Genomic DNA, 27,926 nt, shown 5'->3' with positions numbered 1-27,926 from the left:
GGTTCTGTTCATGTCACTATGTATCAGTTTATATATGTCTTTTCAGGCTTTTCTGAAATCATCCTGCTTGACATCTCTTATAGAACAATAATATTCCATTACAATCATACACCATAGTTCGTTTAGCCATTCCCCAATTAATGGGCATCCCTTTGAATTACAATTCTTAGTCACCACAAAAAAAAAAAAGAGCTGCTATAGATATTTTTGTACATATAGTTGCTTTTCCTTTTTTTTTTAATGTTTTTTGGGATATAGAACTAGCAATGGTATGTAGCCCTTTGGGCATAGTTCCAGATTGTTCTCCAGATTGGCTGGATCAGTTCACCACTCCACAACCATTATATTAGTGTCCCAGTTTTCCCGCATTCCCACCAACAGCCATCGTTTTCCTTTTTTGTCATATTAGCCAATCTGATAGGTGTGAGGTGGTACCTCAGAGTTGTCTTAATTTGCATTTCTCTAATTAATAGCGATTCAGAACATTTTTTCACATGACTATAGGAAGCTTTGATTTGTCTGAAAACTGCCTGTTTGTATCCTTTGACCATTTATCAATTGGGGAATGATTTGTATTTTTATAAATTTGACTCAATTCTCTATATATTTGAGAAATAAGGCCTTTATCAGAGATACCTGTTGCAAATTTTTTCCCAGTTTTCTGCTTTCTGTATAATTTTGGTTGCATTGGTTTTGTTTGTGAGAAAACTTTGCAATTTTATATAATCAAAATTATCTATTTTGCATTTTGTAATGTTCTCTATATCTTCTTTGGTCTTAAATTCTTGCTTTATCCATAAATTCGAAAGATAAAATATTCCATGCTCTCTTAATTTGTTTATGGTATCACTATTTATGTGTAAATCAGGTACCCATTTTGACCTTATATGATTGTAACCTTATATGACCATGTATGGTGTGACATGTTGATCTATACCTAGTTTCTGCCATCTTTTTTCCAGTTTTCCCAGCAGCTCTTGTCAAATAATGAGTTTTTGTTCCAAAAGCTTGGATCTTTGACATTATCATATGCTAGATTACTATGGTCATTTACTATAATGTAATTTCTACCTTATCTAATCCATTGATCCACCATTCTATTTCTTAGCCAGTACCAGATTTCTTGATAATTACCACTTTATAATACAGTTTGAGATCTGATAAAGTAAGACCACCTTCTTTTACATTTTTTCACTGATTCTCTTGTTATCCTTGAGCTTTTATTCTTCCAGATGAATTTTGTTATATTTTTCTAGGTCTACAAAACAATTTTAATAAACAAACAACAAAAAATAATAATTTTTGATAGTTTGATTGGAATGGCACTGAATAAACAGATTAATTAGATAGAAGTGTCATTTTTATTATATTGGTTTGACCTACCCATGAGGAATTAATATTTTTCCAATTGTATAGATCTGACTTTATTTGTGTGAAAAATATTTTATAATTATGTTCATATAGTTTCTGAGTTGGTCTTGACAGGTGGAATCCCAAGTATTTTGTATTGTCTATAGTTATTTTAAATGGAATTTCTCTTTCTATCTCTTCTTTCTAGACTTTGTCGGTAATATATGTGGGTTTATTTTATGTGGGTTTATTTTGTATCCTGCAACTCTGCTAAAGTTGTTAATAATTTCAAGTAGTTTCTTAATTGATTCACTAGGATTTTCTAAGTACAATATATATCTGAAAAGAGTGATAGTTTTGTTTCCTTGTTGCCTATTCTAATTCCTTTAATCTCTTATTCTTCTCTTACTACTATGCTAACAATTCTAGTACAGTATTAAATAATAGAGGTGGGCACCCTTGCTTCACCCTTCATTGTACTGGGAAGGCTTTTAGCCTTTGCCCGTTACAAATAATATTTGCCAAGGGTTTTATTACTTATCATTTTAAGGTAAGCTCCATTTATTCCTATGCACTCTAGTGTTTTTCAATATGAATGGGTGCTATATTTTGTCAAAGGCTTTTTCTGCAGCTATTGAGATAATATGTTTTCTATTGGTTTTATTATTGATATGGTCAATTATGCTGATAATTTTCCTAATATTCAACCAGCCCTACATTCCTGGTATAAATCTCACCTAGTCATAGTGCATGATTGTGATATATTGCTGTAATTTTTTTGCTAGTGTTTTATTAAATTTTTTGTATCAATATTCTTTAGGGAAAGTGGTCTATAATTTTCTTTCTCTGTTTTGGCTCTTCCTTGTTTGGGTATAGGTACCATATTTGTGTTGTAAAAGGAATATGGTAGGACTCCTTCACCTATTTTTTTCCAAATAGTTTATGTAGTATTGAGATTAATTGTTTTTTAAACATCTGGTAGAATTTACTTGTGAATCCTGGGAATCTGGTCCTGGGAATTTTTTCTTAGGAAGTTCATTGATGGCTTGTTCAATTTCTTTTACCTATTTAAGTATTTTATTCCTTCTTCTGTTAATCTGGGTAGTTTATATTTTTGTAGATATTCATCCATTTCATATAGATCGTCAAATTTATTGGCATATAATTGGGCAAAATAGCTCCTAACAGTTGTCTTAATTCCCTCTTCATTGGTAGTGAATTCATCTCTTTCATTTTTGATGCTAGTAATTTGGTTTTATTCTTTCCTTTTTTTAAATCAAATTAACCAATGATTTTTCTATTTTATTGTTTTTTTTTTCACTACTGGTCAGCAATGGGGTTAAGGCCTAGCTGGTGGCTTATCCTGGGGTGGGATCTCTGGAGTGGGGTCTTGCTGCAGCTACACAGACTGCTCACTTGCCTTGGGAGCTACTGGTTAGTAGGAGGGTAGGACCTTACTGGTGAATTGCCCCAGGCTTGGAGCCTCACTGTAGGCCCCCTGCTGTGAGGCTGGCTGTTGCTGCTGCTCTTGGACCTTGGTCCTTTCCCACCCCACTGAGACAGACCTTTCCTGCTGGGCTGGTAAGCTGCTTCCCTGCTCCTGGATCAATTCTGAGGTGGTTTTCTAGTTGTTTGCAGGGAAATTTGGGAGGTTCCTTCCTCACTCTGCCACCTTGTCATCAGAAGAATGAATGTACTTTTAATGAGGCTTTTCAAAAGGAATAATTTTTGTAAGACCACACTTCTTCATTTTTGTCAAGAAAATGTGATTCTTCTGAATGATGCCTATAATTTATTATTGTTATTTCAGTTTTGTCTTACTCTTCATGACCCCATTTGGGTTTTTTGGCAAAGATACTGAAGTAGTTTGCCATTTCATTCTCTAGCTCATTTGACAGATGAGGAAACTGAGGCAAACAGGGTGAAGTGACTTGCCCAGGGTCACACAGCTAGTGAGTGTCTGAGGCCTGGTTCGAAGTCGGGTCTTCCTGACTCCAGGCCCAGCACTCTATCCACTGCACTACCTGGCACAAATAATTTTTATGGTAATATTTGTTCTGAACTCCAAACAATTGATTTGCAAATGAATTATTAGAACACAACTGGTCTCTCAGTTGGACGCTGCCTTCATCTATATATGCACAAGAATACAGAGATATCCAGAAACACCAGCCAACCTGGGATGTTATGGTCTCCTACCTCTAAATCCTGGAAGAAGGACTCTTCTGACAGGGACTGGTATCAAGGGTTCCTGCAACATCATGTTTCTGAGTATCTGTATACAGGGTCTTTGGAGTGGAAGGGGTTGGGAGTGGAGGAGGTTAGACTCTCTCAGCTGCCAGTAACTTGTTAACACTTTATCCTTGTATACAAAAGATGTGTGTCTCCAAATTCACATAAGAGAAGATAATTTCCAGGCATGTCATTGATTCATTTCTTTCTTTTCCTTGGAGAGAGAAGCAGAGGTTTCCAAGGTTCCCAGAAGAAATTTTTTTGACTGGTGCTAGACGGGAAGCAAAGTGCAAGGACACTCAGATTCCCAAAGCAGCTGGGTATTCTTTGCTCTGCATCAGTACAAAAAGTACAACTAATGGTTTGGATGAGATGATCAACCTGAATCATCACTTTCTTTCCTTAACAGACTTTTAAGCCTCCAAAATTATTTTGCTTGTGATGATCTGCTCCTCCCCAAGCAGCCTTCACTGACCTGACCTAGAGTCTATAGGTCTCTACGATGCCCTAGTGTTCTGAATTGGAGAACAAAGTCCAGTTGCTCCAAATCGTTAAAACTCACTTGTTTTTATTTTCAGATCATTCATAAATTGACTGTCCATAAGTGTGGAGGGAGGTTAGATGATGATACTTAGGCTAGTCTTGGTTTCTATTCTCTAGTTTCTTTTTTAAAAAATTTATTTATTTTTAATCTATGAAATAAAACAAGCATTTCCACAACACAGAAGAATTTTTAAAAAGATTATTGCACATGAAACTGCAAATTTGTTACATATAACTTGCTATTCCTTTCAAATATATAATAAAGTTATCATATAAATTTGGTTTTTTCCCTTTTTTCCTTTCCTCCTCCTTCCTGGTGCTGGATTCCATAAGACACAAGTAAGTGTGTGTGTGTGCGCGCACGTGTGTGTGTGTGTGTGTGTGTGTGTGTGTGTGTGTAAAATCATTATATACATACTTCTATTTGTCAGTTCTTTCTCCAGATGCAGATATCATCTTCCTTCATAAGTCCTTTGTAGTTAATTTGGGTATTTATAGTAGTCAAAATGATTTAGTTGCTCTTTAGTTTCTTAATTGATGCCATCCTTGACACTAAGCCAAAAGCTAACTTCTCAAGTAAAAGAGACAAGAATAAAATTACTTAAGGAAGAGCTTCAACTTTAGCAAGTATTTTTGTATTGGACCCAAACAATCTGTTTTTCCAAGCTTCTTGTGGTAGTGAAAGCTGCTTGTGTCCATGCTATCGCAAAACATAAGGCTACTTGCCATCCCTGCCACATCTCTAACCCTACCTATCTTTCAAAGACCAGTTTAAAGTACATGTCCTCCAGAAAGCCTTTCCTGATCTACCCCAGGTGGAAATGATGCTTCCTTGTTCAGATTTCACATAACACTTTGAACCTTTTGTCTCTTTTCCTGTTCAATTTAATTCAACTATTATTAAGCACTTACTATGTGAATTGTACTAGGTAGTAGGAATACAAAGATAGATAGGATGCCAGCTTCATTCTTAAGGAGTTTGCAATGTAATAGTAGGGAAGACAAGTACGGAAATAACTATTATAACTGGAAAGTGAGATATGTGCAGAGGTAAGGTCCAGACAATATGCTATGAATAATTTGAGGGAGAATCCCTTTTATATGGGGAAGGAAGTTCAGGGAAGGCTTCATGGAGGATGTAGCATCTGAATAGAGCCTTGAAGAGAGAGGGTGATTTCAACAGAAGGATAGAGGTCAAAAGGAGGACATTCTGGGCATGGAGAATGGCATGAGCAAAGACACCAGAAGACATAAGGCAAGTCAGAGACAGAGTGGTATGACTGGAATGAGGAGAGAAATATGAGAAGTGGATTGGCAGGTTGAAGCCAAGTGGTGAAGGATCTAGAATACCAGAGTCAGGAGTTTATACTTTATATGGTAGGCAACATGGATACACTGAAGAATTTTGAATAGGAAACTAATATGGTGATAACGCATTGAGGAGATTGCTCAGGCAGAGATATAGAGGATGAATTGCAAAGGGGATACACTAGAGAGGCATGGAGACCATTTAGGAAACTATTACATTAGTCTAGGTAAGAAGGGATGAGATCTAACTAGGAGGGTTTCAGTGAGAGTGAAGAAGAAAGGCCAGATGGGTGTGGAAAGAATTTGGTAACTGAATATGGGGGATGAGAGAGAGGGAAAGGTCAAAGACAGCTCCAAGGTTATAAGCCCAGGTGATTAGGAGGATGACTGTGCTATAATCTATTCTGTTTTAAGGTTATTTAATATTTATATATGACATAGTATCTCTGCTAGATTGTGAATTGTATATTATGTGAACTCTTAATTATCTTTGTATTTCTCACAACTCCCAACATAATGCTAGTTTCTCAATAAGCACTTAATAAGTAGTTATTGAATGAACAAACAACTAAATTCACCTTCAACCAAAAATATTTCTATTGGGATCCTTGGAAACTGTCTCTCTGTGAGGAATGAATGAAGTGAAACTAATCAATGTGTACTGAGATACATTGGGTAACTGATACTGGTACCTGGACTCAGATTAATGCTAATAATACCTGACTCATTTTGCTTATATAATAGGTGTACCCATAATAAGCAGCCACTGGTTTGTTTTACTCTATTTTTAGAGGCACAAAAGATAGAGAAGGAGGAGGAAGGGAACCATTAGCCAAAGACCTGTAAAGAAGGGGGATATGCCTCGGTTGCCAAGAGACCAAAATAATTGTATTTCTTTTCTCTCCATTGGCTCTTGAAACAGGGAGTCTGAGAGACTCATTTTCTTTTAAGTGAAAAGTATGTCCAGTTCAGGCCATTTTCCAGAACTTGTAAAAGTTCAAAAGGATCTCCAGTGGAGAGAGGCCAAATATGGACAGCTGGCTGTTGAGCACCTGATAAGTGGCAGCAGGAGAGATAGACTATTGTAACAGAGTATTTACACAGATCCTGGACTTAGAATGGTTGCACTTTCTTTTTCTCTTTGCAAACAGCCAGGGACAAACAGCAGCATCTACTAACATCCAAAATCCTACAGGAATTTTTGGGGGCAAAAAATGTCAAATCCCGACTGTTCTGCTAAACCAAAGGGTGCATTTTATGTCTCAAGAGGTCATATCACAATGAACAAAGGGGTGGGAGAAAGACAGAGAAAGAGAGGCACACAGAAACCCAAACACCCAGAGAAAAGAGAAGGAACTCAGGACAGGCAAGATGGGCCTCAACCAGGGCAGCTTTGTCTCCAGTTCACTGACAGTGCTTCTAACAAGCACTCTCCTTAATTACCTGGGTTCTCATTGTATACTCAATGTAGAAAATCATAGAAAACAGAAGAAATAGAGCAAGCCTTTGAGAATATTTACTTCAACCCTTTCATTTTATACATGAGGAAAGGGTCCTTTGAAATTCATACTACATTTCACCACCTTTTCCTGCTTCAGGAAGGTTTGAGAAAGGCCTTAAGGCTGGTGCTGGGTATGACTTGACTACTCCCAGCTCAGAATGTATTACCGAAAGTTAAGCAGAAGCCCCTTACAAATCAGGTTGTCACAGTCAAGCTCCATTATTTGATTTGTAGCTTATTTACAGAATATTAAACAAGGCCATACTTAAATAGCTTGGGAAATATACATTCTAAAGCCAAATACAAATGGTTTGAGAATTATCCATTTAGATTTCTCTATTCATGTAGATAATTGGGAGTTAAAGGTATATACATATATATATGGTGTTTGGGGCTTTATTTTGCCATAGAACAGGATGGTCAAGCATCATGGCAGGTCTCTCCCTCTATTTTCAATGAAAAAGTCTTCATAGGGAATGGAAGAAATTTTTGGCCATAAAAATCAACATCATATGCACATATTTATACAGATTAGGGCAAACAGATTTTAAAAAAACCAACTAACGAAGGACTACTTTGCTCACACTTGCAACCAACAGCGAGCCAAATGATGATTTTATCTACTGGATTATTCTGCCTGACCCTAGCCCCACTGCCAGGAAGAAAAATGATGGGCCTATAGTGGAACACATACTTCAGGGTCTACCTTATGCATGACCAGCGGCAAATAAAGGGCTAAGTCCATCCCTGAGAGCAACATGAGGACACTGAGACTAAACAATGAAACATTATTTGAGCTGGAAAACGGAATATATGTTGGTCCGCCAAGCTAGTGTCCTCGGGACTTGACCACTCAGTATCAACTAGCCTGATCGAGGGTGAGTTTTTGCTCAGCCAGGTCAGTGGCTTTGTGACAATGATCACAGCATACTTCTCCTGGTTTTAAGAAAAGAAAAGCAACATAGGCAAATGCTCTAAGGGAAATCTGCAACTGAATGTTCTGATTTGTTGTTCATTTCCTTGCCTTTCCTGACTAAGGATTGTCGTGGGAGATATGTGAATAGAAATGGACTGTAAGAACCTACTTATGTTTCTACTTATATTGTTTTCCCAAATACAGAGTGACCCCGTTGAAGTCTGGAGCAGACAATTACTTGCACCTCTCAGATTGCTAGGCATATACTAGGTGCTCAATAAATACTGATCGATGAGTTGATTGACTGACTTGGCCAGCATCTATGTTAGAACTAGGCAGAGGTAAAAAGTCAAAGGTTATACTAAGGGAGACTTGACTTCCAGTCTCAGTTCTGTCATTGATTAGCTATGTAATCTTGTGAAAAATAAGGCTCTATCAGGTTACAAGATCTGTCCAAGACTTGGAGCAGCATCTGGCACATAGAAGGTGCTTAATTAGTGCTTGTTGACTGGACTCCTTTATAGAAAGTGGGAATAGACCAAGCTCAAGGGATGCCAGGACTAATACACTCAGAAATCAATGGCCCCATAATCTTTTAGATATAAGCAAAAAATTCTCAGTACTTAGAGCTGTCCGAAAGTGAAACAGTCAGCTTTGTGAGGACCTCTCTTTGGAGGTTTTCAAAGAAAGGCTAGTTGACTGACTACTATTAGATATTTTATAGATTCACAGTCAGGTACGGGTTAGATTAGATCCCTTCTAATTCTATGATTCTGTAAATAAAACTATAACTTAGACTAGAGAAGTGAGATCAAATTTCCTGCCTCCTCTAAAACAGACTTCAGCTATAATAATAACAATAATAATAATAATAAATTAGCATGAAGATCGGTGAAATACTTTAACAAATATCTCATTTTATTCTCAAAGCAAACCTGTGAGATAGGTGCTATTATCACCCCCATTTTATAGATGAAGAAACTGAGGCTGAGAGAGCTTAACTGACTGGCCCAAGGTTACCCATGAGTATGTGTGTGTGTGTGTGTGTGTGTGTGTATACACACACACACACACACACACACACACACATATATATATATAAGTATACATAAGATCACATCTGAACTCAGATCTTCCTAACTCCAGATCCAGGCCTCTGGTACCACCTAGCTGTTTCTCTGCAGGATTTACCAAGCTACTCCCTATCCTTAGAACCATTGATATCTTTCTGGATGACACAGATGAGGGAAGTGAGAGTGAAGAAATTGCAAGGGAAGAGAAAGTTTGCAGGAATACAAGGAAGAGGGTAAACTGAGAGGTGTTGTGGAGAGAGAATTCAATCTCCAGGAGGAAGTCTTTTAATAGTTAGTCTAAATAACACAACCATTGCCTAACATGGCTTTCGCTTGTTGAAGTCAAAAATATTTAGTTCATCCAGGCTGTTATATATAATTGAAAGACATTCCCCTTCCTTACCTTCTATATCAAACAACATCGTCTCCCCTGCTGGTAGCCTTCAAGATAAGGCTCAGATGCCATCTCTTCTATGAGACACCTCCTCCCCAAGTAGTCCCAAGGAGAAGTGATTTTTCCATCCTTTAATTTTGTAGCACTTTGTACTCCTCTTGTGGCTTTGATTGTTGTTTCCAGGTTGGGAAAGTGGTGTCTAAATCTGTGTCTGCATTATTATAGAACACTGCCTCGGCCAATATAGAACCACAACTCTTCTGACTTAAGTCTTAGAGAGTGACCCAAAGCATAAGAATTAAGTGGTTTCCTCATGGTCACACAACCAGTATGTGTCAAAGGTAGGTCTTAAATCCAGATCTTCCTAACATCAGACCAGCCTTCTTTCTACCAGGCCAGGTATTTGTCACATTCTAATTTACTTTCGATCTATGCTTATGTCATAAAGTAAATTCATAAATCACATTCTAATTTACTTCTTATCTATGCTTATATCATGGGCATCTAGATGGCAAAATGGATAGAGTTCCTGGCCTGAAGACTCATCTTCCTGAGTTCAGATCTGATCTCAGACACTTCCTCATTGGGTGACCCTGGGCAAGTCACTTAACCCTGTTTGCCTCAGTTTCCTCATCTGTAAAATGAACTGGAGAAGGAAATGGCAAAGAAAACTTGACCAAGAAAACAGCAGATGGGGTCACAAAGAGTCAGACACAACTGAAAATGACCAAACAACAAAAATGCTTGTCATAACCCTCCATGTATAGTTGGGGGTGGGGGAGGGGTGTCTAGACCTATGATTTCAATGGCGTAAGAAGTCCACCAGTGTGGAAACTTTCTACCCATGCAGCTTAGCAGTTATTCTGTAACTTAGAGTCTTAGAACATTGCCTGGAACATGAAGAGGTTAAATTACTTTCCAGTGGTCATACAGCTAGTGTTTACCATCCAATAATATTCACAGCTGCCTCTCAGTACACATTTAATCACCTTTATAAAAACTTCTACATTAAAGGATAGTTGTTAAGAAAGCCTACCTTGTGAAAGTTAAAGCCTATAAGATGGAGGGTCCTTAGCTTTTCATTCTCCCTGTGTGGTATACATACCGAGGACAGGGACTTGGCTTATTTATTAGACAATGGGAGGGTCTAAGGGAGCCCAGCTTGTAACATCTGCTGAATTAGTCATTGAATACATTGAATTAGTCAATGAATGAATCGTTCGTTCATCGATTGATTTAAGAAGCTATTTAAGGGGCTGCTATGTGCCAGGTACTGTGCTGTTAGGTTACAAAGACAAAAAAGGAAACAGTCTCTACCCTCAAGGAATTTATATTCCATTGGGGAACCGTGGAAAGTTATGCTGTCTCTATACCAACATTGTGGTCACTTCCAAAAAGATAAATAGGGTGATCCACACCAAACACCCCACACATCTCCTCCCATGCCTCAGAACCCAACTTTAATAAAATAGGGCATGCACCTGTCTGCTTTAGGGACCTGCCATTCTGTTAGGTGACCCCACGTTTCCTTTGCTTCTTTAAATGTCACAACCAGTCCTATGTTTGTGTAAAAGCTTAGGCCCAGAGCATTTCCAGAGAGTGGTGGCTGTTCCCATCTGGGTTGAGTGGAAGTAGAAGACGTAGATAGCATTATGACGCAGAAGGCAAGGGAGCCTCATCTGCATATAAATAGACCTAATCAGAAATGCAAATTGCAATCAGGAGAAATTTTGAAAGCCTGTGATAACTATGTGATTGTGCAGATAGGGAAAGGTCAAACACTTGTATTGTTAAAGCCTTTAAACTGCTATCAGCTAGCCCCCAGGCTTCCTTTGTAAATGAAATGTGGAAGACATAAATATATGTCAATCAGCAAGCAGCCTAGGACAGGGTCCTCAGATAGCAGCTTTTTATTGTTCTATTCCCAGTTTTTTCCAGTAACTAAAAACCCTGGATCTGCCCAGAAGCAGGCCTGATTCAGAAGAAAAACCAGATATAAGCAATAAAATAAATATCCTACTTTCTATACAATCCAGGCTCATGTACAAACCCTCTATTAAATAAAGACAGTATAAAATACATTTACATTTAAACACACACCACAGATGACTCTTCTCCATGGATGCTGCTCTCATTGAAATGTCATAAAGGTAAGATATCATTAATGAAGGTTATCACAGGCTCACAGAATGCTAGACTTGGAGAACCATCTAATCTCAAAAGCCATCTCAACCAACTCATACCTGAGTAAGAAACCCCTCTACAACATTTCTATGGGCTCACTCGGTAAAAGACGGAACATCCATGACACACACACATATTCTTTGCCATACTTTCTCCAATACACTGAAATAACATTCAAATTGAATAATATTGAAATTCATGATTATGTAATTTAAAAATAAAAGACACAAAGACAAATGCCTTTATCTAGAATTATAGCTGTGGTCTTCTGTGGGGAGCTGAGAAAATCAACATCCAAGAAAATCAGGAAAGGATTAAAAGCAATTGTTTCAACAAGGTGTTATGATTCCTTGTGGGTTCTCTTACAAGACCATTTTTCCTCTCTCTTAAAAAAAATAATAATTTTTCCACCGACGCTTTCTTAGGATTCAGTGGCAAATTGTTTATGAAATATTTATCATCCTAACTAGACTCTTTTCCCCCCAAACAACAAACTAATGAATCAAGAGAGCCATCTAGTGCCGTACCTTGGAATCTTAAAGAGGGTTTTCACAGGATGCATGTCAAATAAGGGTGGGTCTCCATCCCCCAGCTCTATAGCCGTGATCCCCAGGGACCAGACGTCACATCGAGCATCATAAGAGTAGTCGTACTGCTGTTCGCAAGCAATGACCTATCAGACAAAAGCAGGACGTGAGACATTAACCTTCACTAGGCAGGAGGCCACGCCCCCTTCAATGTCATAAGAGGTCTTCTGTCAATCATAGCCTCCTCTCTGCTACCCTGGCTTCACTGAATTAGAATTCCTAAAGTAAGAGGAAACTGATTCTTTTCTATTTAAAGATGACTGACTGTTCCACCACCCGATGTGTTCCTTGAATTAAAAAAAAAAAAGACAAAACATGTGACCACCTGGCTGTCTTAGGGTCATCACAGAACATCCGTGCAGTTGCTTTGTAAAATATTATGTCTGTGTCCTTGTAACTATTCACAAAACACTGAACAGAGAGAGGCAGCACCATAAGCGGACAGAAGGCTGGGCCTGGGGTCAAGAAGACATGAGTTCAAGGCTAGCCTCCAACACTTACTAGCTGGGTAACCCTGGACAAGTCACTTAACCCCTATTTGCCTCAGTTTCCTCATCTGTAACATGGACATGATAAGAATACCTACCTCCCAGCGTTGATGTGAGGATGAAATGAAGTAATAATTATGAAGTGCTTAGTACAGCAATAAGCATTATATAAATGTTAGCTATTATTAGTGTTATCATTATGGTCTAGTCACTCAAGCTCTCAGTGCCAAAGCAACCCTCTACGAGTCTAGAGATAAATTGCCCATCTGCCCCTGCCCAAGTCCAGGGTTTTCCTCTATCAATGAAACAGCAGGTCCAGACTGCTATTAATAACAACAAACAACAATAATAATAAAAAAACAATTGATCTTCAAGATGATTGTCATCGTTCACAGAGCTTCTGGTGTAACTGAATTGTCCGATAAGAACCCTGGATCAGTCAGTGCCAACAGCTAACGCTGGCTCTACGACCTTGAGTCTGGGACTCGGCTCCCTCATCTGTGAAAAGTGGGGCTGAAATAGCTCATTTCTATGACGTTTCCCAGAGATCTCTCTCTAACACTGGTAATTAAAATTTGTGGTTTGAAGATCCTTTAAATAAAATTCTCCCTTGCATCTTGTAACGGTGCAAGACAAGGAATGAAAGTAAAATTACTGCCGATTAACAGATGAGGAAACTGAAGCACATAGAAGTCACTTCTCCAAGTCACCCACCTCGGAAGGGGGAAAGCCAGGACTAAAACCTGGATCTTCTCATGCCAAGTCCAGTATTCTTTCCTCTGTACCATATTGCTTCTCGTGAGAATAAAAATAATAGCTGGCATTTATGCAGTAGTGTAAAGGTTTGCAAAGCATTTTATTACATACATTATCTCATTTGAGCCCCACAGCAACCCTATGAGGTGTTACAAGAATTATCATTCCCATTTTATAGATGAGGAAACTGAGACTCAGAGAGCTTTAGTCATACAATTAAGTGTCATAGGGACAATTTGAACCCAGGTCTTTCTGACTCCCAGTCTTGCACACTCTCCATTATGCCATACTGATTCTGATTTATGACCTATGACAGAATCAGCATAAAAGATTCCATTCCAATTCAATCAAATGTTGATGCTTCCTATCAATGTCTATCTGACCTCATTCTTTACCTTTTCAGCAGCAGCTGCCGCTGTGATTGGGTCTAAAAGTTACAGAGGCAGAATGCCACCAAACCTGTCATTCTCAGTCCTCTGTCATCTCCTGCTGGTATTCAGTCATTTTTAGTCATGCCCATTTCTCTGTGAGCCTATTCAGGGTTTTCTTGGCAGAGATACTGGAGCAGGTCACCATTTCCTTCTCCAGCTCATCTGACAGCTGAGGAAACTGAGGCAAACAAGGTTAGTGACTTGCTGAAGGAGACATAGCTAATAAGTGTCTGGGGCCAGATTTGAACTCAGGAAGATGAGTTTTCCTGACTCCAGGACCAGTACTCTATCCACTGTGCCACCTAGCTGTCCATCTGTCACCAAGCTGTCCCTCTGTCATTGCTCAGTGAAAACTAAATATTATGGGGAGGATCTGTTCCCACAAGCTTCCTGAGATAAATGCAAAGTCTCCTTGTATTCAGGCTGCCTTGGGAAAGATAAGTGTTGGGCAAAAGGAAGGGGGAGAGAGGGAGGACAGGGAGGTACTTTGGGTACTTTTGTTTGAACTGAAACATTTCCCTCACCTATTTGAGGATGACCTGGGGCCACCTGGAGCATAACATTCTTCTTCCAGGCCAAAAAGAAAATGTTGGCACATGCTGGAAGTAGTAGCTGGAGGCATACAACACTGCTCTGGTAAATGCACAGAGCTCTGATTCTTTCTGCTCCTGTTGCTGGCGAGAGACACGCACTGTACAATTAATACCACTGACCTGCCAGCTTTTGAAAGGAGATTCAGACTGAATGGGTCAGAGCTTCTGAGGAAAGGTGTACAGCACAGTCCTTGGCTGGTGTCCTTTGCTACAATACAGGCAAACGAGATTTTTGGAAAGCAGAGCCACCTTTCATGGAAAATGGAGAGGGTACAGAGTACAGAGCCCAACTATAGCCCATTTTCTGGTTTTATGCACACTCAAATCCTGTCATTTTTAAGTGGCATTTATAGAATATTAAATATTACAAAGTATTAAAGCTGGAAAGAGCCTTAGACATCACTTACTTGAGATCTCTCGTTAGACCGATAAAGAAACTAAAGCCCAAAGAGATAGAATATTTTATCCATGGACAAATAGCTATTTAGAGCTAGAGCCAGGACTAGAATAGAGGTCTCCTGAGACCTCTAGTCTAGCACTAGAAACTTTATGGCACTGCTTCTTTGTAGGTCTTATGTGATAATTATTATTACTTGCACACATGGATTTACCTAAGGTTAAAAGAGGGCATCCTGGATGATCATCCACCTACAAGATGGAATGAGAGGTTACTTCCCCTGGTCTCCAGGGACATCTCACCTCATCTCTTGAGAACCCTACAGTTTCCCTAGCAGTGATCCTATATGGCAATTCTGGGACTTTTTTCTTTCTTCTCAAATTAGACTTCATTCTTCTCCAGGCAGTGATATCTGCCACAAAATCTGTGTCTAAATATAGGTTATACTTGTTACATTTACTCCATCTCCAACACCAAAAGTATAACATTTTTAAGAAATAAATTTTTGTTGATATCTTTTGTTTTTAAACCAAAATAAAGAAATACTCATGAAGTATCTACTATGTATCAGGCACTGTGCTAAGTACTGGGGATACAAAAAGAGTCAAAAATAATACCTACCCTCAAGATGCTTACAATATAACCAGTTGCATTTCTTAGTATATCCTTCTCCAGAATAAAAAAAAAAAAGAGGCAAAATTTTAAAAGCAACCGGTATATCAAAAGAGTCAGACATTATGTGCAATTCTCATACCCATAGTTTCCCACCTTTGTAAAGAAGCCAAGATGGGAAAGAATACCTTTCCTTGCCTCTTCTTGGAGGTCAGGTTTGGTCTGTATAATTAATTTCGCATGATTCAGTTTCAGTTGTTTGGTTATTATTGTTGTTGTTTCCATCTACATTCTAGTAGTTACTGTGTACATTATTTTCCTAGTCCTGCTTACTTCACTTTGCGTCAGTCCATATAAGTCTTTTGATGCTTCTCTGTATTTGTGACATTCATCATTTCTTATAGCAAAGTCATATTCCATTAGATTTACATATCATAATTTGTTTAGTCATTCCCCAGTTGATGGGCATCTACTTTGTTTCCCATTTTTTGCTACCACAAAAGGTGCTGTAATAATTATGTTGATGTATATGAGGACTTTGTCCCAAAGAACAAAGTTAACTATCAAGGTGAAGGAGGGGGTGGGGGTAAGGATGAAGAGAAATACAGGTGTATGAAGTATGTGCTGTCATCAATTATTTCACTACATTATGTTGCTGCCCTAAGTATGTGCCTGGTCATATGTTCTGACAAGAACCTAGCTTAGCCTCCAATCCAAGTGCTTCATGTTCAACTCAATTCAACAGTCATTTATGAGGCACATACTGAGTGCCAGACACTGCAAAAGGCTTTGGAATATGGAGAAAGTAACCTCTGTCCCCAAAGAAGCTTCTGTTCTGCTGGAGACACACAATGTCTACATAGGAAAGTGAATGTAAAGGAGAGAGAGAGAGAGAGAGTGAGAGAGTGAGTGAGAGAGAGAGAGAGAGAGATATGCTGGTAAATGTTTAACAACCAGGTGTTTGAAATATAAAAATGTAAATATGACACACTTTTAAGTTTTATCTGCATTATTGATATTTTCTCCATTACTTTATTAAGTGTAGACAATCAACAAGACAACAAATCAAGATCTGATTTATAGTGTTTTGTCCATTTCCAAAGTGTAGATATTTTCATGGAAAATTTAACAATGGTTCTTCTAAACCAGTAGAAGCTGGGTCTAGCACACCCCTGGAGAAACCCCTAAAAGTGGGGGGGGTAGCCTCAGTAAAGTCATCCTACAGAAAGGGCACCCTCTATCGTCCTATTTACCAACAGGACTAAGCCTAAAGAATGGATAAAGTTGGAGGAAGAGAGTGGAGCCAAGAAAACTTATTAGAACATTATTACAAGAATCCAGTCATGTGGCGATGAGAACCTGTGCTATGATGCTAAAATGAGGGAGGTGGCTGCAGTGACCTTCACTGTCCCTTAGCACTCTAAACCTATAATCTTACAGCACTAGAAAAGAAAAGAGAGATCCTACTTTTCCTCTTCTGTTTTCATGAATGTGCAAAACTCTTATTTGGCTACAGATAATAGATGAGGTCAGCTTGCTTAATAGGTTGAGAATTGTCAACTGGCCAAATTCTTCTCTTGCTAAAATATAGCCCTCACCTGACAGAAAGAACTATTGAGCAACCCAACTTGACAACAAAGTTTATAAAATTATACCAAAAAAAATTGAACATGATCTGCAGAATGGGAGCATTTGTGAATGGCAATGATTTGGTATTGGCACAATCCCTGCAGACAGATGTTTTGGGCTTTGTCTACACAACAAGACTGCCAATTCAAAAGTAAAAAAAAAAAAGTGTCAATCCATTGATTGTAGGGAGGCAGCCTGGTACGGGGTGCTGGATTTGGGGTCAGTATTTAGGTGCAACTCCCAGCTCTATCACTACCTGTGTAATCTTGGGGAAGTTACTTAACCTCTCTGGACCTCAGTTGCCCCATCAATAAAATTAGGGAGAGTTGCATCTAGGTGACTGCCAAGTCTGTTCCAGCACTGAACTTATGATCCCATGAACCAGTAAAGCTTTCTACAGAAAGCCTTTCATGACCTTCCCTTCCCAGCCCCAACTGCTAGTGCCTTCCATCCCTAAAATACATACCATATATTTATTTTATACACACACACACACATATATGTGTGTGTACATATATATGTAACAGTCCTTCTGGTAAGGCTTAAACTGGTTGCCTTGAGAGGAGCCTAAGTCACAAAAGACCCTGGGAATTGTTTTCTTTCCAACTTAGGAAGAAAAGAAACTAATGGCTTATCAGGACTGAAGGTTAGAATTTTCATCATAGTGGGAGTTTCAAAAGACCTTTTAAGAGAGGAAGGAGGTTGACAGCATGGGGCATCGATAGCAGTATCAGCAATTTTTCCTCAAATTCACACCTACAAGAGAAACTGTGACAGGCAAAAAGCTAGTGGGGCAAGCAGCAAGGCACAGGACAACAATTTTTTCCTGTCAAAGATTTCATCTGACTGATCTTTCTCATAGACAGATGGAGTTAACCCTGTCCCCTTTATCTCTTTGTGACCTTTTCTTTGCTCATAGCATTCAAGAGTGCTGGACAGCTCTGGGAGCCACATAGGAGAGAGTGAACTTTCCTTTGGCAGAGCTGGGAACCTCTTCTAACTGCAGGCATAATCAGAAGGCATTTGTATGTTTCAAAAGTATACTTCCAAGAACAAAATTAATTACTATGAACCTGGGCCTTTTCAATCTGCTGGGGGGGGGGGGAGGGGGCGGGTAATGCTGGTAAATGTTTTAACAACTAGCTCTGAAAAAAAGTACCTAAGACATACTTTTAAGTTCAATCTGTATTCATATTTCCTCCATCCCTTTCTTAAATCTAGAAGATTACAAAACAATAATTTAAGCCCTGATTTGTCTGCTCATTTCTGATGTGTAAATGCTTACTCTGAAATTTTAACAAATGGCTATTGCCACCAGCTGGTCCAGAACGTCTCTGAATCTGCCTCCATCAGACTATGAACTGTATCTGGTATAAGGCCTCCTGGTGGTTTAGTGGTTGTTACATTCATGCATGTATTTGTTTTCTCCAAAAGAAAGTAAGCCTCTTGAGAATAGGGACTATTATTTTTGTCTTCATCTCTCCAGCACCTTACACAGCACCTAGCACAAGAGGCAGACACTTATTAAATGCTTGTTGATTAATCCATGATGCCAAACAACAGATATTCTGAACTGATGTCTAATTAAACTTACTAGTTATATCTTGAGTTCCTACTACATGCAGGTCTAACTTGACCAGTTTTCACACTGCTATTGCCACGTTGCCTTGCAAACCAGACCTCTGGGGGCTGTGCCTAGACAGAGTCAAGCCACTTAGCCCTAGGACCCTGCTTCTTAACCTCAGCTATCCCTGCGGATAGTTATCCCAAATCAAAACACTCTTTCTTAACCGTCACTTTACTATGTGTTAGAATGTATGCCCCTTGAGGGCAAGGACCATCTCCCTTTTGTATTTATATCCCTAGCACTTAGCACAGTGCCAGAGTCATAATGAAGTATATTAATAAATATTTTTTTCACTAATTCTTTCTTTCTTTCATTCATTCAACCACAGGATCTTTCTATCTAGAAAAGGGTCCATCTCCACCTCAACCCTAGGCACATTTCTTCTCTACTGAGTCTTCACTGCGAGGACCAAGGGAAGGTGACAGTTTCTTCAAAGCATAGTCTCTCTTTAGTCAGTGGATCCAAACAAACTGAAGATTTCCATACCATCCAGCACACTTCATCTAAGCTGCTTGAAATCCTTGGGTAGAAGGGACGCTGCCTGAGTTCATTTCCTGTGCTCATCAAAACCACCTTGTGAGGTAGAGATGACAGGTGGCATTATCCCCATCTTATAGATGAAGGAACTGGGGCTCAGAGAGATTAAGTTCCTTATTTAAGGTCAAACCACTAATATCAGAGGTAGGATCTAATCTGCCTCCAGTACTTCTTTCACTATGCCATCTTGCCTCAGAAAAACAGCCTTCCTAAACAGAAGCCTGCCTTTTTTTTTTTTTTGCTCTCCTTTCAGGGTACTTTCCTACAGCAAATTTCTATTCATGTGGCTCTTAGAAGTGAGAAGATTTTAAGGAGCCTGTTAAGAGAATGCATCTCCCTGAAGGTCATCCCTTTTCTCAATCAGATTCTCTATCAATCCAACCTGAAAAGCCAGAAATAATTCCCTTAGGAAGAAAAGGAAAAAAAAAATCATTTTCCTTAGCTCAGCTTTCTCCTTGTCTCCAGGTGAAGTAAAATTGGCACCTTGGCAATGATATTAGGAGACATCTGATTGGCCTTCATTCCTTCATTCTCTAGGAAAAGAGTGACCTCCCAAAAGAATACATAGAAGCAGTTGATGCCTTATCCACAGGTGGCGTAATGGACATGAATGAAAACAAAGAAGAAACAGATTTTCATTATCCACCCACCCATCGACAAATATTTATTAAGCGCTTGCTGTGTTCAATTCACTTTGTTAGGTGCTGGGTATACAAGTGTGAAATAGTAGAAAGAATTCTGAGTTTATATTTGGAAGACACCAGGTTCAAATTCCAGATCTCCAGCTTACTGCTGGCATGACTGTGGACAAGTCACTACCTCTTGGTTTTCTAATTTGTAAAGTAAGATAGTGAGACTAGTTGACTTCAAAGGATTTTTTCAGCTTGAATTCTAAGATCATAATCCTAATGACAGATATCATTTCTGCTCTCGAGGTACTTAGGAGAAGTACTAGAAAGCAGCAAAGTGCCAAGATGATTTTCCTGACTATGGTCTCACCACTCAACCCTTCTATTGTATAAATTTCAATAGCTCTTTATTACCACCAGGATTGAATATAAACTTCTCTGTTTACCATTTAAAATGCTTCACAACCTGGCCTCTTCCTACGGGTTACTCCCCTCCACCCACTCTCTGGTCTAACCATACTGGCCTACTTATCATTCCTCACATATTCTATCATACCATCTGCAACCTGCATACCTTTGCAATGGCTGGCTCCCTTACCTGGAAGACTCTCCTCCTTACCTCTGTCTCTTGGAGTCATTGCCTCCCTTTAAGACTCAGTCTTTCCTGGTCCTCCTGGCTACTAGTGCCTTCCCTCACTGTCCCCTCCCCCCACAAGGCCATTTGGCATTTCTTTTATACTTAATCTATATATACTGAAGCATGTACATGATGTCTCACCTTGATAGAACTTAAGCTCCTAGAGGGGAGGGAATCTTTCACTATCTTTTGTATCCTTCAGCACAGTGCCTAGCACACACAGTAGGCTCTTAATAAATGATTATGGAATGTATAACGTGTTTTATATTACTTGCTTTCTCAATGGGTGGGGGAGGGGCTGGGATGAGGGCTAGAATTCAGAACTGATTTTTTTTTATTGTTAAAATTTTTTTTTACACTTAAATGCTTGTTGATTGGCGGATTAGTTGTTGTTCAATCATTTCAGCCGCAACGTACTCCATTTGGGGCTTTCTTGGCAAAGATACTGGATCAGTTTCCACATTTCCTTCTCCAGCTCATTTAATAGATGAGGAAACTGAGGCAAACAGGGTAAAGTGACTTGCCCAGGGTCACACAGCTAGTAAGTGCCTGAGGCCTGATTTGAACTCAGCTCTTCAGCTCTTCCTGCCTCCAGGCCTGGCTTTCTGTACATTATGACACTGCCTAGCTGTCCAATGGATTAGTAGAGGAGGTAAAATATGTACACAAATAAATAATAAACCCAGAAGGTGGCACGAGATAAATGCCATATAAGTCACACAAACTGTTATGAGTTTAAGGGTTATTCTGGATCTAATATTCTACGACTATTAATTATCTCAAATAAAGAAGGTTTTCATGTATAGGCATGGGTTTGCTGTGGAAATAGAAAGAAATGTTTATTTTCAGTATACTAGAAGAAATTTGGAGATAATCCAATCCCACTTATTCACTTTATAAATAAGCAAACAAGGGGTGGAGCCAAGATGGTAGCTAGAAAGCAGGGACTTGCCTAGGACTCTCCCCCAGGACCCTCCAAACACCTATAAAAAATGGCTCTGAACAAATTCTAGAACTGCAGAACCCACAAAATAGCAGAGGGAAACAGGGCTCCAGCCCAGGACAGCCTGGATGGTCGCTGGGTAAGGTCTATTGCACCGCGCTGGGAGCAGAACAGAGCAGAGCCCAACTTGAGCGGAGCCTGGACCAACCAGACCAGGAGCCGGGTGGAACAGGCACTAGCGCCCTGAATTAGTGAGCTGTGGCAGTTACCAGACTTCTCAACCCACAAACACCGAAGACAACAGAGAAGTTTAGTGGGAAAAACTGCTAGAATGGAGTGAAAGGAGTTCGTGGTTTGGCCACGAAAAACATGAACTGGTCTCAGGCCATGGAAGAGCTCAAAAAGGATTTGGAAAAGCAAGTTAGAGAAGTAGAGGAAAAATTAGGAAGAGAAATGAGAGTGATTCGAGAAAACCATGAAAAACAAGTCAATGACTGGCTAAGGGAGACCCAAAAAAATACTGAAGAAAACAACACCTTAAAAAATAGACTAATTCAAATGGCAAAAGAGCTCCAAAAAGCCAATGAGGAGAAGAATGCCTTGAAAGGCAGAATTAGCCAAATGGAAAAGGAGGTCCAAAAGACCACTGAGGAAAATACTACCTTAAAAATTAGATTGGAGCAAGTGGAAGCTAGTGACTTTTATGAGAAATCAAGATATTATAAAACAGTACCAAAGGAATGAAAAAATGGAAGACAATGTGAAATATCTCATTGGAAAAACCACTGACCTGGAGAATAGATCTAGGAGAGATAAATTAAAAATTATTGGACTACCTGAAAGTCATGATCAAAAAAAGAGTCTAGATATCATCTTTCAAGAAATTATCAAGGAGAACTGCCCTGATATTCTAGAGCCATGGGGCAAAATAGAAATTGAAAGAATCCACAGATCGCCTCCTGAAAAAGATCCTGTGTTGGTGAACAAAATGGGCTCTTAGCACTCAGTTCAACCAAGTGCCCTTGAAGAGTTTGGCCTTTGTTTCCTTGATTAGATTGGGAGTCCTTGGTGGCCTCCTTGCCTCAGGGGAAGGCCTAGTTTATACATGGGTTTGAGTGACATGTTTGGGACATCAGAGGCTTTTAGACCACGTGGGTTTAAGTTGCCTCTTTGTGACTTAGGTGAGATATAAAACCAGGGGTTGGCTTTTTCATTTTTGGAGCTCTTACCCACAGCAGTGGTGGCACGTGTGACTCTGGGCCAGCCCTTGTTATGAGCTCCTGGGCTAAACTTAGATGTTGGTAACTATAAATTGTATTTGGTCTGTCTGTTGATGTCTGTAATTTGTTTGTATTTTGCTCTGAAGTTCAGGGTGCTGGCTTTTTCCCCTGAACTAACTGAATGATGTCTGTATGCTGGATTAAAGTGAACCTGTCAATCCCTTAACGTTGCTTTCCTTAGTAAAGCAAATCAAAAGAATCTGGGCTTTTGCAGTGTGCTGGCAGTGTTCTTGTTGTTGGGCTTGTGTTGGTTTTTCACCCCCACAACAGCTGCTAGGCTGATTGTTGAAACAGGAGGGTGGGTGGGGATGAAGAGGGGAGAGAATTTGGAACTCAAAGTTTTAAAAGCAGATGTTCAAAAAAAAGTTTTTGCATGCAACTAGGAAATAAGCTATACTGGCAATGGGGCATAGAAATCTATCTTTCCCTACAAGAAAGTAAGGGCAAAGGGGATGGGGGGGAGTAGGGTGACAGAAAGGAGGGCGGACTGGGGAATGAGGCAATCAGAATGTATGCCATCTTGGAGTGGGGGGGAGGGTAGAAATGGGGAGAAAATTTGTAATTCAAACTCTTGTGAAAATCAATGCTGAAGACTAAAAATATTAAATAAATAAATGAATGAATGAATGAATAATTTAATTAAAAAAATAAATGAGAAACAAAAACCCAGAGAGGTAAGGCCATTTCTCTTAAATCACACAGTAAATTCAGGCCTAGATTCTAGACCTCCAGATTTCCAGGGCTGTGTACTTTTTCACTATACCATGCAGGTTGAGAAATGAGGAGATTTGCTTCTCCTCCCCAGTTATCCATAAAATATCTGAACATCTGTTGAGTAGAAGCCAGGCTGAGCTGAGCTAATAACTCCTCTAAGGAAAAGGAGCTTCAAGAGCAGAGCAAGAAATACTACTAATAGCTAACATTTATATAGTGCTTTCAGGCTTGCAAAGTAATTTACATACATGGACTCGCTTAATCCTGCCAGATGTACGTCATTATTATGCCTGTTTTGCAGATGGGTAAAATGAGACTCAGAGATGTCAGTGACTTGATCATGGAGCCAGTGCAGACCATATCTCCTGACTCCCAAATTCAACACTACACCATGCTGCCTTTCTTGATACTGGTGAACAGACCATATCAAGATTGCTGACTTGAAGACAAAGCAGTGGCTTCTCTAGGCTGAAAGTCAAGTGTTACTTTGGGAAGAATCATAAAACTAAGGCTATAAGTCCCAGGGCTATCTGTTTACCAAAGATCCCAGACTGATGTTGCTACTACCCATTTCTTCACTCAAAGGGATAATCTGATTTCATAGAAGTGTACCAGAGGAGCCATTCCACGGGGTTTGCATGGGGATGAGCATGTGCTCTGGCCTCTTGCTAAAGGACATTCATGACCTAGTGGCTACTGGTCCTCAAGGGTCCCACTCCTAGAGGCCATGCTGAAGAAAATTAGTAAAAATGCCAGGAGGAGCCACTCCCTCAGTACAGCTTAAGACCTGCCCAAAAGCTCTCTCTGTCTCTCTGTCTCTCTCTGTCTGTCTATCTCTGTCTCTCTCTCTCTCTCTTTCATTCGGCTGTTCTTTTGGATCACATCCAACCAGGTGTCCCTTGGAATTCCAGAAAGGGGAAAGAGATGATTCTGCTCCCTCTACCCTTTCCTCCCTAGCAGCCCCATTGTAGCCCCCAGCTAGCACATGGCAATGGGGTTCAACATAGGACCTCAAGTTCCTGGGTGCCTCTTCTGCTTTGAGCTTCTTTTCCTGAGCACAGGTCACTGAACAGTCATCTTGAGAGATGGACATTTTCAGCCTCATGAATCAAGAAGCCCAGAGGGCTTGGATCAAGGCCGCTCTCCTCGAGGGAGGTGCTTCCTACAACTAGGCTCTTCTGGAGAAGAAGGCCACTGCCAAGAGGAGGACACAGATGAAAGGAATAAAAAAACCTAAGCCATTCCTGGATGGCCAGAAGATAGGGACTTTGTATGTGTGGGTGTTCAGACAGCAGAGCTCCAAGGGCATTGTGAGCCCCAAGGTTCAGCACCCCTACAAGTCTTCAGAGAATCTTCATCTCCTGAGACAGTATGATAGAAGCAGTGAATTATTATTTCACCTTTTAAGAATTTGTTAATATATGCTTAGGAGTCTTTCATTATGATAAAAGAAATAAATAACTATGCTATACCTAATATTTATTACTTTATAGACTGACTCCCTTTCTAAAAAGTACCCTGTTAATCCTTTTGGGGGAAAACATAGGCACAATCCATGAGCCTTGGTGAAGAGATTTTCTTTGGTGCTGGGGTAGGGATAATGAGCAAGAGAGTTCAAGCAAAACCTATTTTTTCCTCTCCCCCAGGACTCAATGATCTGCGTGCACAGTAGGAATCCTGTGTAGGAATGAGGTCCCTTAGGCTATGGGGTAGGAATCTTCCACATTTCTCTTATGCCTTCATTATATTCCAAGTATGTTTTATCTCCCCCATTAATTTATGCCCTTAAAGGTGGGGGTGGGGGATCAGTCTTCTAGCATAGTGCACTACAAACAGTAGGCACTTAATAAATAATCAGTGGACAAATGCATCTGGAAGCTATCAGAAACCTAGCTCTTTTTCCCCCAGGCCAAATAATCTCCCAAATATTGGTTCTATGGCCTACATCAGGCAGAGCCTGAATCACCTAAACCCAGATAGCCTTTTCCTTTTAGAAGTGAAAGAGGCACTCATTCTGCTCTCCAGAGAGATAACAAGACTCCTTTACAATTCAGTCCAGCTAATTTCCAGTTGAAAAGGTTGGGAGTTAATGCATTTGATGAGCACTGAGTCTCAGAATTAGGAGGCCAGGAGAAAGCAGTTCAGTTTGTCCTTTAGCTACCCTTCCCCTAGGAGAGATAAGTACCTAGCAATTCTTCCACTAACCTCATCCCTTACTGGACCACCTCCCCCCACCCACTCCCCTCCAGGATGGCTTCACTGGGAAGGACAATGGCCAGGACACCAAATCAGACTCCGCCTTTTGCCCTCCCTGCATTCCTCTCTTGCTTTAAGAGATTTAGTATTTATTTAGATCATCAATAGATTTTGTTGTTGCCATTACCAACTGCCTACATTTTCCTTGGCTCCAGGAGTCACGCAGTTCAGTGCAATGACAGGGAAAAACCAGCTGTCAGCAGCTCTTCTATTGAAGAGACACCAGGGACTCTGCTTGATCAAGAAATTCCCTGAGCTGCAAGGTTTAATTTAGACTTTTCCATTCATTTGCTGGGTGATTTTTATAAGTTATCTAACTTCTCTGGGCCTTACTATATTCACCTCCAGATTGAGCTTATCCGTGTGTCCCCCCACCCCCACCCCTCATGGAAAATGCTGATTAAATAAATAGCTCTTAAAGTGTATAGTGTGGCTGTGATAAGATTGGGTTTGCAAGGCCGGCACACTTGATACCATTTATTTGGTCATCAATAAACATTTATTGAGAGCCTACTATGTGCCAAGGACTGTGCTAGGCACTATTTCTTCTGGCTACTTTAAATGCAATTAGAATAAACTGCTGCCAGACATAGCACAGTGCCTAGCATATAGGATGTACTAAATGGAGGCTCCTTGACTGACTGAATGATGTAGTTGGGACAGGAGTACCCAAGATTGACAAAAGCCTGCAATATTGTGTATGCGTGTGAAGGTGCAAAATGAAAGATATATTTTAATATCATATCTTAAAAATCACAGGATGACAGGAAATGACAGGAAATAGCATTTTCCATGGGATGCAGTTATTTATTTTGTAGTAAGTGAAATGTCAGCATGCTCAGTGGTTAGAAAGCCAGCCTTGAAGTCAGATAGATCTGGCTTTAAGTTCTGACTTTCACACATATGAGGCTGTGTGACCCAGGGCAAGTCACTTACCCTCTCAGTGGCCCTGGCAATTCCCTAAGATAAAAGATGTAGAGCAGTTACTGCTCTGCATTGACAAAGGGAACTACCACCCTGGGAGTTCCTTATACCAATTAAAACAGGTCTGGTCTAAGTCAAGTGGCACACATAGAGGCAGTTGCCTGGATTCAAATCCTGCCTGCCACTTACTATCTATGTGGCCTAAAGCAAATCATTTTATTTCTTTGGACATCAGTTTTCTCACTTATAAAATTGTCAATTCAACTTCCAAAGTAACTTCCAGTTTAAGGTCTACCATCCATACAGTAACCCAACATACCAATGGCACATTGTTCAAATACTGAGGGATGCAATTTTGAAACTAGGCCTAGAATAAAGAATTTCTCTATGGTGGGCAATTAGGGGGTAAAGTCTGTAGAGCCCTGGATTAGGAGTCAGGAAGGCCAGAGTTCAAATTCCACTTCAGGCACTTGTAGGACCCTGGGCAAGTCACTAGATCCCTCTCTGACTCAGTATCCTCATCAGTAAAATGGATTATATAGCACCTACTTCATAAGGTTGTTTTGAAGATCATTTAATCTATCATATTTAGAGTACTTTGCAAACCTTAAGTTACCATACAAATGCCTTCTATTATAATCTCTTACTGTTATTAATTATTATTTGTTATTGTTTATTATTATTATTATTATTATTGTTGGCTCTTCCAGTAGTTGGACTAGAGTGCCTCAGCTGTAGCTTCATGGCCTGAAGCACCAGGATTCCCATGCACAATTAATTTTTGAGAATGCCCAGTAAATACAAGAAAGATGAACTGAGCCCCCTCCTTGTGGGAAGGACAGGGCTCAGGGAGCTACAGTAAGTCCTCCTCCAGACCCTTCTGCCTCAAACTACTCTTAAAACTAAATGAAGATGAAGGATAAGGTGAGTCTTTGGGCCAGTTGAAATTTCCACCCTGTGCAGCTATGAGAGAACCAAGTCCCCCCATCTCAAGGACTTTCACTATCAGTAAATACCATCTGTGTTGAGCTGAAGGAAAAGGGCTGATAAAACTTGCCAACATCTGAACCCTGGCATTCAGAGAACCTAGATTTCCTCAGAATGATAATTAATTCAGTGCATTTGTTAAAGCTTCTATCTAACCTAAGGAGGAGGAGAAAATACTGAAGTGAATTTTACTTTTATCATGAAGTTTTTAACAAATGCTATCAAAGTAATTAAGTACCTTACAATTTACAAGTACTATTAAAACAGCACCTTCTACCTTGGAAGAATGTGTTATGTGTGGCCATGGAAAACAACTTTCTTTTTTAAAAAAGGCGATTGATATTTAATTTCTTTCCTGCTTCCCCCACCCCCATCCCCTGAACACTTACTTTGTTTAA

At 39.8% G+C, this 27,926-nt stretch overlaps 1 protein-coding gene across 1 annotated transcript in view; it reads right to left on the bottom strand.

Moving 5' to 3' along the window:
- MYO3B (myosin IIIB) overlaps positions 1-27,926 on the bottom strand; it is a 636,303-nt gene that overhangs the window by 549,016 nt on the left and 59,361 nt on the right. The window contains exon 7 of the mRNA XM_036744020.1: positions 12,029-12,174. Within this exon, the coding sequence (XP_036599915.1) occupies positions 12,029-12,174 (146 nt within the window). The remainder of the gene's footprint in view (positions 1-12,028; positions 12,175-27,926) is intronic.

The sequence above is a fragment of the Trichosurus vulpecula genome, chromosome 2 (assembly GCF_011100635.1).
Source record: "Trichosurus vulpecula isolate mTriVul1 chromosome 2, mTriVul1.pri, whole genome shotgun sequence".
NCBI lineage: Eukaryota > Metazoa > Chordata > Mammalia > Diprotodontia > Phalangeridae > Trichosurus > Trichosurus vulpecula.
Note: the sequence above shows the minus strand (reverse complement) of the source record. Positions and strands in the feature narration are given on the sequence as shown.